Source organism: Orussus abietinus, unplaced genomic scaffold (genome assembly GCF_000612105.2).
Source record: "Orussus abietinus isolate OABI.00-Male unplaced genomic scaffold, Oabi_2.0 scaffold24, whole genome shotgun sequence".
NCBI lineage: Eukaryota > Metazoa > Arthropoda > Insecta > Hymenoptera > Orussidae > Orussus > Orussus abietinus.
This window is the reverse complement of record NW_019394437.1, coordinates 77,789-90,247: the sequence shown is the minus strand read 5'-3', so window position 1 is coordinate 90,247 and position 12,459 is coordinate 77,789. Positions and strand designations below refer to the sequence as shown.

The window sequence follows — 12,459 nt, the reverse complement described above, 5'->3', positions numbered from 1 at the left end:
TTCGTCCTTCGCGGGGGGAGGATCGCGTCGAGTCTCGCGGTTCCCAATGTCGGCGCTCTGAAATCCGGCGACCGGAAGCTTCCCCGTTATCGAGAGCTTCCCAGAGGGAGCTTCAACGACCCTAACCTATAAATCTCGTAGCCACGTGAGCGAAGATCGCGACGATTGACCCGAGCTTCCTCCCTCCTCCCTCGAAGCCTTTTTCCTCAAAAAGGAGCATTTCAATTCCGACGCCAATTTCAAACATGAGAGTCGCATCGACGCTGCTCGCAGTCATCTCCCTGCTGTCTCTTTTCGATCGATCACACACCGGTAAGTCGATTTTTATTAACCTCTCCTAACCTCTACATATCTTTCTAATTTACTCGATATACAGATATAAATTTGTGTAATTATCAACGTCTCGTCGTATCATCCGTTATTAGCGGGAAAAAAAAATTCCAGTGTCGAGATTATTCCGCACTACCCGTTACTACGCGAAAACGAGAAACAAAATGGCGGCCCCGTCACGTGGTTCATGTTTGATCATTATGAACCGTTATATGTTTCGGTTATTCCTGCACTCGAGGGGAACGGTCGGCCCTCGTCAAAGTTTCATCGTCCGACAATTCCGTGGCCTAACTCGGGAATTAATTTCGCAGCGGACGTCCGTCGCGGACCGAGTTTTCGGGGAAATGACAGGAGGCGTTAATTAATGTCCGTTGGCTTCGAATCTCTCGAACGTTTGCGCGATTTCACGCTCCGGCGAGTACGAAATGCGAATTAGCCGCATTACGGCGAAAAGGGCGTAAGTCACCAAGCGCGGATCAGTCGATTGCACTTCGCGAGATAAGCTCGAAATTTTTAACCATTTTTCCGGATAAATGTGTACATGCGTTTATGTATAACGTGTATATGGACGTATATATTCGACCTGTTTCCTGCTATCAGCTGCTGACAGTGTCGGAGCTGTAACCGCAGCTTTCGGTTTGTTAATATTCAACATGCGGATATATTCGATTAATTAAACGGCAACATGCGCGCCGCGTCGGAGGTTGAATCCTCGTCGATTGCGATTCTCGCAGATTTCGGCTCAATTTCGGAATTTCCGATCCCTGGGGAAAAAAGACGTTGACGCGAGTTTTTTCTTTAAAAGGCTGAAACGTATGATGAATATATTATACATATTTAAAGAAGCATTTTATTAAATATTTCAATGCATTATGCGGAACGAGGGTGGGCTGGAAATTCGATATTGAATTCAATATACGAGATTTTTCTAGAACTCCATTGGTGCATACAGAGCGATGGTACGTGTCCATTCTTTCAGTCGCTTCCATCTCGTTTCTTTTCCCCTTTCAGTCGCGCCAGGTATAAAATCTTCGGCGAGGCGCCCGTAACTCTCGGAATGCACTCGAAGTGGTAAAGGGGAAGTGGCGCGTTAAAAAGAGACGACCAGAGGAGTAGAGCCTCTTCCTCGGGGCGGTTTTTTAAAGGCCAGGGCGGAACGTTCCGCACTTTCCTTCCCGGTCCGAAGGAACGGGGTACCGGTGGCAGTCGCGAAAAAGGACGAAATCGGCCGAGAAGTGGAAACTCACGAGAAGGGACGAGAAAAGGGGAGCAGGGGTAGGAGGGAAATTTCCTGTGGGACGGTTTCCCAACGACGTTATAATTATTCGGCCCGAGTCGAGTCGGCGTGTTCCCATTGATTAAACATTCTCGCGAGGAACTTTCCGAGAGGATTACTTGGGTTCGTTGCCCAGGAATAATCGGATTGCGACGCGTCCCCTCTCCCCGAGGACACCGTTTCCGGTTTTCCCGAAAATTCCGCAGGAAATTCCCTGGGAAAGTAGCCGGGAGGAAATCAAAAGGGACACCCCTCTTAAATCCGAAAATTGCCTTTGATTTATTTACCCGGCTATTCGTAAAACGTTCCCTTTGACGAGGTCGGAGGTCAGAAGGGGGGATGAAAGAATAACCTCTCGTCCTTTTTCCCTTCCCAACGCGTCCCGGGAACAGAGGAAACCCTCCCTTTCCGCCGTTTAATGGGAGACATTCCCGAAGAAGCGGGACAAAAAGGGGCGGTTTTCTCCCCGCTTTTCGGCCCGAGCTCGAAGTTCTCCGCTCTCGTTACGGCTTGGAATAAAAAGAAGAGGGGTCGCGGGAAAAACGGAGAAGGGGAGAAAATGACCACCCGAGTCGGAGCCGAGAGAACAAGGGGAGTAAAAAAATTAGAATCGGGTGGGATCGAGAGGGAGGAATCCCACGACTCGGGGTCGATTCCTCTCCTTGATATCGGGGAGGGGGAAATTAACGGGGGCGAAACTTGGGCCGATAATTCAGAGGTCTGGAAGCCAGGAAGAGTCGTTCATCTCACGTGGGGTGAAACTCCCCCCTTTCGGGAAGAAAAGCACCCGGGTCGAGGTCGAGGCTGCGTAGGGGGTGGCCGATCACCATGGCCGATTTGGCGGCGATAATGGCCATCTTCATCGCCTCTTCAGGACCGGTGAAAAGCGAATCCTGGCAATCGGAGGTCGGGGACAAAGGGGGGTCTCTTTCGAATTTCGAATGTCGGTTAATCCGGAGAAATGGGGTGTGCGTGGCGGGGCCCATTAACCCCTGGATTCTCACGTCGAATTTCCCCTCTGGGGGGATACGTCCCCCCACTTCTCTTAATGGAAATGATAATCCCGCGGAAGAGCGCAGCTCGTCCGAGGATGAAGGGCTTTTCTAGGGAGCTTGTAGCCTCGTTTACGGTCCTGTACGAAGGGGGAGCTTTCCCACCCCTTTTCCCAGCTCTGTAGTGATTATTTGCTCGGCCATCGGGCCTCGAAATTGAACCGATCAATTCCAAAGTGCACCCCTACCCTCCGAACAGGTGCTTATTGTTAGTGCAGGTCTCACGGGGTGGCGTGTCCTAGTTTCTTACTGCAAGGTGATCATCCACCCCGATAACCCCTACCGGCGTTAAGAATCGTAAATCTCGAAGATGGATCTCTCTAATATGGATATATAGAGATGGAGGGAAGAAATAGAAGCGGAAACCTATGAGGTAGGGGCGATCAAATGGAAGTGAAATATTAAAAGCCCTTTAGTGGGAAACGCCTCGGGGTGGCCGCCTTCTCGTTTCTTCGTTTTTTCCCGGTTTATTATTTTTCCAGTTTTTTCCCCTCTTTCCCTAAATGTTTCCACGGTAAGCCGCTTTAACCGGCGCGATACTCGACGCCCCTCTCGACGAGGGTTCACCTGCATTCACTTTTATTTACCTGCATTCGCTCGTATTTACCTGTATTTACAGTGTTAACGAGTTTTCAAGCCCTGAAAGTATAGAATCATCCGTCGCGATTTTTCTCTCCCTAGGTATATTTGGTAGAAAATTGAGGAATTTCGAGGCGTCCCGGGTTGAAAGTCCCTAGGGACGTTTTCTCGTTTTATGGCGCCTCTATTTTATTCCTCGTTTGAAGGAATGCCCGCGCCAATCGCTCGTCACCGATCCGAGGGAATTCCCGCGACGGCGGAAACGCTCCCAGGACGAATTCCCGTCGAATCGTCCCGGAAGGAAGTAAAAAAAAAAATTGGGAGGGAGAGGCAGAACCTCGCGGGGGAATTCAAGCACGGCGCGGGGATATTAAATCCCTAGCCCCGGCGTTATTAAACAAGAGGGAGCCTTGCCGAGAGCCCCGCCATTTTGCACCGAGGGCCGCGATCGTTTTGCTGGAATTTCATTCGGAATATGTCGAGGAACGCGTCGGAGGGCGGATGCAGTACGACGATTCGAATAAATCGACGCCTGACGATCGATCGAAGATGTCGATCAGCCGGATCTTTGTCAGGAACGCGATCGAAATTCGGACCGATTCATCGGCCATCGCGCTTTAATTGGACTCGTCCTCGTGGAAATTAATGCCGGCGAGCCCCGACCCAATTTCGATGTGAAAGGCACGCGTTTCGAGGGGAAGCTCACTTTTTTCCCCACCGAAAGCGCGACGCACCGGAAGCGGCCGCAATTGGGGCGGCCAAAGAGCACTTCGAGGCGTGCGAAGACTTTCATTTTCCTTTTTCCCCCGGCCTTCCTTGGGCTCCCTTCGGTACTTTTTTTTACACCTCCACCATCGTCCATTTCCCTATTCCGATTGGGCTTCGGCTGATTTGAGGAATCGAGAGCGATAATTCGTAGAGGGACACGAGGAGCAATTTCCGGAGATATCGGGTTAGGACGGCCCGTTAAAAGTAGTCAGACGCAAAATTAGCGTCCTCGCCGTCGGTACCCCTGACAATGGCGCCCGGCCAATGGGAACGGTTTATTCTTCGTTTCCTCTGTATCGGGCCGAGGGCCAATCACGAGCTCACTTGTTTTCCGGCACTACGCCGTCCAATTTCCTTCTCGCCGATCGATTTCCCATGGAGCTCTCCATATACCCTCTCGTACGCCTCGACAATTCGGAACTTTCCCTTCCCCGGGTAATTAATTCCCCTGGAATTATCCGGATGTACCCGACGGGACCAAAAATGTCGAGACCGGCGACTCGCCTCTCCTAACCAGAGAATTTTTTAATTTTTAACCAGTTTCTCGGTTAAGGCGAGACAGGGGAGCTTGAAAGAAAATTCCATGAATTTTTATTAAACGTTACATTTGTACAACGGGGGTTCTGCAATTTTCTCCTCGTAGGGGAGGCGGGGGTCGACCCTAACCTACGAAACTGCGACCAGCGGATACGACGGGTTCGCAGGTGGCGCGCTAATTAGAGTGGCAGCACACCCCCTGGAGTTTCGGGCCAACCTTTAACGTAAATAACGATTAAATGCCTCGTAAGCCTGCGCCATCTTAGCCATAACGCTAATGAACGTCGCGTAGATCCGACCTAACCTTCACCCCTTTTCGGAGCCTTACGGCAATTCGCCCGACTATTTCCGCCGCGACGCCATCTTGCCTCCACCACGCCGTGCACATCTCCGACCGACGATTTAAATTCGATCGCGACGTATATGTATGCGTATCGCGGTGTTTCGGTTAATTCCCGTCAATTAAGCCCGAAATTAACCAATTACCTATAGTTGACCACGACGGGTCGAGTTGTATTTCGATTAATATTTCCGCTCGAAATAATCCACCGTACACCGGGCGAGATTAAAGAGGGTGTACGTAATGAATGGAAAACTTGGGCAATTTCGAGGACGTGAGACGGAACGCTTTGGTATTCCCGTTTAAGGACAATAAATGGCCCTTGGTGGAAGTTGAACCTCGGGGGCTTAATTAAATTTCGGAATTAATATATGCCGTCTCAAGGAGGCCTCGAACTCCCCCTTGGTATCGATTATTTCTAAACCGAATCGCACCTTTCCTTAATTCTGCCCTACATTCTCGGGGGATTATACGAGGCCACGCCATGGAATGAAAAATTCCCTGGTTAGTTTATCTCGAAGATAGGAGTCCGCATAACTCGATAACGCCCGGTGAGATCGATGGGGCTCGGATTTAATTACACCCTTAATTATTCCCCATTTAGCGCGGCGTTAATTCTCGCGGCCTACGCGATATATCCGAACAAAACGCCCGGCTGTAGTAGTCGATTAATTGACACCGGGAATTATGCGCCGATTATTTCAGGGAATGGCGATGTGGGAATTCCAGGGGCAGGGGGAACTCGAAATTCTCCGACCCGCGGGGGAGGGAACGGTGACGCGCGACTCTGGTTAAAGTGTCCTCCGAGTAATTCATAACTTTCCGCTACTTTTGTCTTCACTTCTGACGAGCATTTTTAATTAGGCCCCCGGTTCCGCCGCCAGTCCTCGGGCGTACACGTAAGTCACCGGGACAAGTGGCTCGTGCACACGCGCGAACGGTGCACCCCTTGCTGCAATTCTGGCGTTGCACTCGCGATTACACGTGTCGACATTTAGGTCAGTCGACCATGGGGACGCTGATGCACCCCGAGAGCCAGTCGCGGCCCTGCGAGACGTCCCATTGCGCCAGGTGCATCGATCAGCTGATCGCTTGCGTTTAAAAAAAAATATTTCCGACCTCGAGTCGACCAGTCCCTGAGATAAAGAAAATTCCTGGATAGTTTGCTGATCGTTTGTATTAAAAGAAAAAAAATCGTGGCGATTCGCCCGATCGGTGGTGTCAAGGAAAAAAAAAAAAATCGTGAAGTGTCTGTCGATGGCTGGAGTTTAAAATGGAATTTCGCGACCAAAATATAGTTGAGGAAAAAAAAAGGCGAGGGCATGTTCCTGTTATTACAGGGACGTACTTGGCTTATTACAGGACATTTGATCGAATCGGTGTTCGCCGCGTCTGTCGGTGTGAATATGGCCTAATAGACACATGAATGACGGCCCGAGGCAGTGATAAAGCTCGTCGGATTATCAGACGCGGGATCGACATGGCCGGGTAATTGAATGAACTCAGTGAACGTCGAGTTACCGACACAGTCCGCGTTCATCGAGATGGACATGCCTCGAAAAGAGATGTGGAAGAGTCGTTCTTAAATCGAGAAGGGGTTGTCGGGGAGGGGTCTGATAAAATTGCCGACAATTGTCGAGTTCTCTAGCGAAAGGCCGAACAAGTGGTCAGACTTTCCGAAAGGAACAAGTGGTCGTCCTGGAAGGACGATTCGCATTTCCGAGGTCGCGGTTAACGGAGGGCTTCTTCCTTTTTTCCTTTTTTATTTCTCCCTTCCCCGTTATTGGGCGAATCTCTCTCCCTGGGGTCGACGGGAGACGTCCAATAAAGAGTTACGGCCTGTTGCGAGAAATATCGCAAGTTGATGGCGAAACGCCACCAGCGGAGTCGTTTAGCTGAATAAGCACTCGCATATCGATAATCGATACCGCCAGAGTGTCCAAACGCCATGAGGAATGTCCGGCCGGACGTATAATTCCGCTTCCACTGTAGTGCTCGAATCGCGAGTTGGGCCAGACGCGGCCATTACTGCCGCGAGCTTTTACTGGGCCAAGTAATAAATCCACGACACGGTCAGACGAAACCTCGAATGGCTCCCATATGGGGGATTTGCGACTTCGGCCGTGATTTCATCCCTGGGCGTCAGAGATCCCTCTTTCGCCCCCCTTCCTGCCGGATTTATTCCATCTCCCGGATAAATTGACCCCTTCTAGGTGTAATCGAATGCGCTACGTTTACCGGGGATACGGCAAAGTGGAGGTGAACAAAGTACCGACCGAGTGGCTAACAAACTCCGACCGTTTCCCCTGGGTACTTCTGCCGGAACAAGTGATCAATCCACGACGCGGTCAGCCGAAGACTTCGCGCTCTATAAAACAGTGGTTCTTAACCGTTTCCGGTACCAAAGTCACTTCACAAGAATCGGGCTAGCCATGGCTGTCAAATCCCGGCAGTTTCCCCTGGCCAGTTCCGGCTCGTGATGCATCCAGGACATGGTCGGCTATACGATACTCGTCCCATGGGAACTACTCCCCGAAAAGCACGTTCCATTACGCCCCCTCGGGTAATTCCTTGAAAAATCGCGCGTTTCGACCGCGCCGATTCGCCGATAATTGGACAACAATATCGGCGGCGCGTATCGGAGCTGCCTTTGATCGCGCTCCGAAATGCACCGGATGACAAATTGCGCGGATATCCCTCGGAATATCGGGATAAAATATTCAGAGGGACTGGTTTCAGGTGGGGAAGGTAAAAATGCACTCCACCTCGTGCATTTTTCAGACCCGCGACACCCTTTAATCCGCGTTCGCACTCGGCGACGAGAGGAGGACGGTGGGGGTGGTTCCCACGGGGCTTACGCGGCTTCGTTTTCAATGGCGTATAAGGGCGCCTTAAAATCCCCAGGGGTTCCTGGAGGAAACCGAGCCACGGAAAGCAAACGTCCCCGTTAACGGAGCACAATGTACACACGTAGAATGCAGGACTCGCGACGAGGTCTTAAGGGATGAGAGGGGGGACGGTAAGTGCGGGGATCGATGCGGAGTACTCAACTCGGTACTTGGCACTGTACATATCCCGAGTCGCATCCCCATTGTCGGATTCGGTCTTGGGTTCGGGGAATTCCTGTCTCCCAGGAGGACGGCTCTAATTCTGCCGCGAGCTTTTACGCCCCTTTTCTCGTGCTTGCTTTCCTCGCGCACCGACAAGATGGCCGCGGACTTGGCGGCCCAGGAATAGAGCGAGAGGAGAACTCGATGGCCCGTAAACCGAGTATTCCTTTTAATCCCGCCGTTTCCTTGACGGGGCGACAATCACCCAGGAAGGGAGGAAATTTCGCTCGACGCTTCCCACCGAGGAAAAATTTATTTTCATCGTTTTTTCCCCATTCTTCTCCCCATTTTTCTCCGAGGAGAGAGTGTGAGGTCGTTCAGTCCTGGGCATGGAACTAGGCGTATCTGATTTATTTAATTAATTTAATCTGTATGGTTTACTTGATATATTTAATTTACGTAGTTTATTTGTTTCATTTAAATTGTTTGGTTGATTTAATTTATTTCAATTTTTAATTTTATAAAGACGTGCAATTTACCGCCGGAAATGTTTATCAGCCCCCTAGACGGGACTCCCTGTTAACGATTCCCCGGGGTTTAGGAATGGTGCAGGAGACAATTCCTACGGAAGTTTGGGATGCGTCCGGCGCACTCGTTGTCTGAATAACGAGTGCGCCCGGAAAGAAAGGAAAAAGCGGAAGTGTCTACGACAACGAACGGCAAGGAAATAGGAGCATTTCGAGTCGGGGGGTAACAATGCAACCCGGGGGTGGCTGTGTCTCTGCTGTAAATCGATCCCTGCACTTAGTGCCCATTTCCGCGGCAAGCGGACTCTACAAATGGGTCGCTTTTCGCCGGGATCTCTCCTTCTCGATTTTTCCGAAATAAACGAGACAACGACGGTCGTCGCCGGAGAAAAATCCTCCCCTCCCGGTTGATAAATTCACCCCGTTAACGTTTTTGGTATTTTTGACGGTACTATTTGATTTTTTTTTTTCCCAGCACCTGCGCAGTCTTCGGATAAGGTACTCCTGGGCCAGGTGGACATCGCCCTGCCAGACGAGGACGTCGAGTTTCCCACGGAAGAGCCCTTCCTCAAGAGATGCATGGTCGACGGGAAATCCTACTCGCACAGTCAGGCGGTAAGGCATGAACAGTGAGATATAAAATATTGCACTTATAGTTGCAGCAGTGCATCGGCCCTTTTCCGTACTCCCGGTGGCATTTGAATTTTAATCGCTGACATCAGCACCGCGGAAATCTCGGTGAATGAGTTCTGCCTCTTTATCTTTTATCTTTCATATTTCTTTCTCCCTTTTATTTTTCGAGGCGATGTATAGGCGCGAGAGGACCCCCAGCTGGTGACGATATATGCAGCGCGCTAGAAATGCACCGCTCGTTGATGCAGTCCTCTTATTGCCGGGCTTAATTAGCGAGATGCAGCGCCACCTATCAACGCGCTGCACTTGACGCGTGCGAATGCAGCTATCCCGCTTGCCCAAGTTACGTGAAATGGGTTAATCGGATACATCGGTTCCCGGAATTGGGTCAATTGATTTCCAGAAAGTCTATGTAATTAGGAGTGCCCGGTTTTTCGCGGCCCTCATTAACATCGACGCCCCCCGGGAGCGGATTCTAGGCGCTCTCGTGGATAAGAAGGAAAGGTGGAGGAGATGATTTTAAAAAATGTTCTTTTCCTCTCCTATAGATAGATACGTAGGAAGTGATAACCTTTTTCTTCCCATTTTCAGATACCATCGTTCGACTCGAATTCCCACTGCCTTTGCGTGGCTGGCGAGGTTTATTGCTGGTGGCAGCGATATCGCCTCAGCACCGACCTTCCACCTTCCCATAACTGGCAGGTCTCTACCTTGTCGACGGACAGTAACGAGGTTTTACCTTCAAATGGGAGCACCGTGGTCGTGGAGGACCCTGGAACCTCGGATGAGCCCGAAGAGAGCTCGTCGGAAGAGGCGGAAATTTTCGAAGTGAACCCGACGAACTCGAGCGGGTCGTCTCCCATGCCGACGACGTGTCTCGTTATGGGTGAGTTTCAATTATTTTTCGTATTTAATTAATACGGAACGGGGGATTTCATTTTACTCTAGGTGGTCTCGTTACTCTTTAACGAAGGGAATTTATCTTGCGAGCCACAAGGCATATATACATTTCCTACTGCGGGTAAAACAGGTCACGTCGGCTTTACATCACTCCACGGGGATCTGTATCGCCAGTCGAATGAATATCTAGAGAGAATTAGGTTATTAAATATCGTTGGGCGGTTTCCAGGCGACATTTCGAAGCTGTACCGTGGCAGGGTACTAATTCTTTATGAATTCTAGGGAGGGAGTACCGAGAAGGGGAGACTTTGCCGCATTCTACCGGGAATTGTGTGGAGTGCAGCTGCGGTTCCGAGGGGAGAGTCGAGTGTTCGCCACGGGACTGCGTGGCGCTGCGATCGCAACTCACCGTCGATATCGCGGACGCGGCCGATGGAGACTTTGAGGTTTTCGAGCTGAATCGCGATCGAGGGCTCGACGTGACATTCTAGGATCGAGAATCGCGGGCTAGATCGCTCGCCTCGGTGGTGCCGTCTCTCTTCTCCTCGCACGTGTAATACTTCCGTTACGTAAAGGGAGTACCGCGTAAGAAATTCACTAAAAATTCGATCCCGACCCCACGGAAATGTTTCGAGTCATGGAACGTGCCTTTGAACCCTTTTCTTTCCCCTTTCCGCCGCGGGTTCGCGCGCGGCACGACGGAATCAAAAAAAAAAAAAAGGAAGAGATAGTCGGCGATAGACCCCATAGACGTTTAGTCGAATAGTTAAGGCTCTTTTTATGGGAATCGCGGACCGATTCCACCCCGTCATGGGGCACTTATCCTCGAGAAACGTGTAATGGCCTTAGTTGAAGACCATTAACAAGGGCGAGACGAGGCTCGTAATTACGGCGTTCTTTTAGTAGATGTAAAGAAGAAGAGTAAGCGCTCGTATGGGGCGAAATTAGAAATTAACCAATTAGATCGGTCGAATGCGTCGTTAAGGAGAAATTCAGGAAAAGCGATTTGGTCTTAGTCTTGTCGATCGCGTTAATTGAAGGGATCACCAGTTACGGACATATCATTACCGGCATCGGTGGAGGGATTAATTATTATTGAACTTGCATATCAGTTCCTTCGGAACTATCGAGCGATAAATTACTATCCAATGTTGATCTCATTAGTTTTACTCGTTTACGTAGCACGTTTAACACTAGAACGACCGGCAGATATTTTTTTTTTTTTATAGGATGAGCCATTTGAAACAAGTCATTTTGACCCGTCTTGGTAGTTTTAGTGTTAGTAACAGTCGTGTCGGTCGTTCTTAGCTTGACGCGACTCTATTCCATGTCAGGAAGAACTGAAACAGTATCGTTTGTAAGGAGGTAACACGGGTTGCAATTGTACTTAACTAGGTATATTACTGCATACGAGCAACACTCCTCGTTTCCAGTACTTAGAGGCAGATGAAACGGACAATTAAACCCTATATCAAAGGTTCTTTTATCGCGCTGCGTTATCTCCCATTTATTCCACGAGAGCAACTTGCGTCCGCGGAGGCGAATCCAAGGCGTATCATTGTTGAAATCGTGAACATGGCGCCCGGAATAAGCGTAAGCATCTGGATAGGCAATAACTTAAACTATCGCGACACGCTGATATACATATGCAACATGAAATAATTAAGTAACTAGTCGAAGAACCAAATGTCCACGGATAATACACCTTAGGGATTAGAGGCGTACGGCTTAGCGGTTAATTAATAACATAGCGAGGGCAATATATTCGTATTATGTAAGATAAGGCGAGAATTGAATGGATTCCAGGGGAAGGAAGGGAATTCCTGTTCGATTCGACGAAAAATGTAGAATGAGAACGTTCTTCGAGGTCTTTCCCGTCTCTCGGGTCTATCTAGCCATTTAGGAGGTTTAAATTAATTGTTAATCGCAGACCAAGTTCTTAGAGACCGTTAGCGACATGGCGAGGTTTTATCTAGAGAGATGCGCATCGTTTTTACTGCCCCTTTACTGGTTTACTCGATTCCTTTGTTTCCTATTATCAGTCTAGAGAAGTAGAGAGGAAACGTGTATCTATAAAGTAAAGACCAATTTACTATTAGGCATCTTTTAGACCGTTTTTAAGGAGGCCGATTGCCTCGCGTTTATCTACCGTCATCCGTAATTCCTTGCTTGTATATTCGACGAATGATTCGCAACGTCTTAAGTTCCGTGCCACTCGTAATTATAATATTAAGAGTGCGTTATTACATAATTTCCTCAGACTCCAAAGGATCTCCTCTCACGTCCTTCCTTTGAGCGGCAAGTAATTCGCGTTATAAATGGCACTAATTATTTAACACGGTTAGCGCGATGCCAAGAAGTCACGCTGTCGCGTACTCATCTTATCGAGTACTCGTTAATCTGGGACTTTCCTTATTTTTTATTTGTCTTGGGGGAGAATGGTATCGAATGAAACGTGAGTGGGCGA

At 49.5% G+C, this 12,459-nt stretch overlaps 1 protein-coding gene across 1 annotated transcript; it reads left to right on the top strand.

Annotated features, from left to right (window-relative positions):
* The first annotated feature begins 6 nt into the window (after window positions 1–6).
* Window positions 7–12,044, top strand: LOC105701855. Its single transcript, XM_012428976.2, has 4 exons — window positions 7–312; window positions 8,935–9,074; window positions 9,684–9,978; window positions 10,275–12,044. The coding sequence occupies exons 1-4, from the start codon at window positions 246–248 to the stop codon at window positions 10,481–10,483; spliced, it is 711 nt and encodes a 236-aa protein (XP_012284399.1). The 5' UTR covers window positions 7–245; the 3' UTR covers window positions 10,484–12,044.
* The last annotated feature ends 415 nt before the right edge of the window (window positions 12,045–12,459 follow it).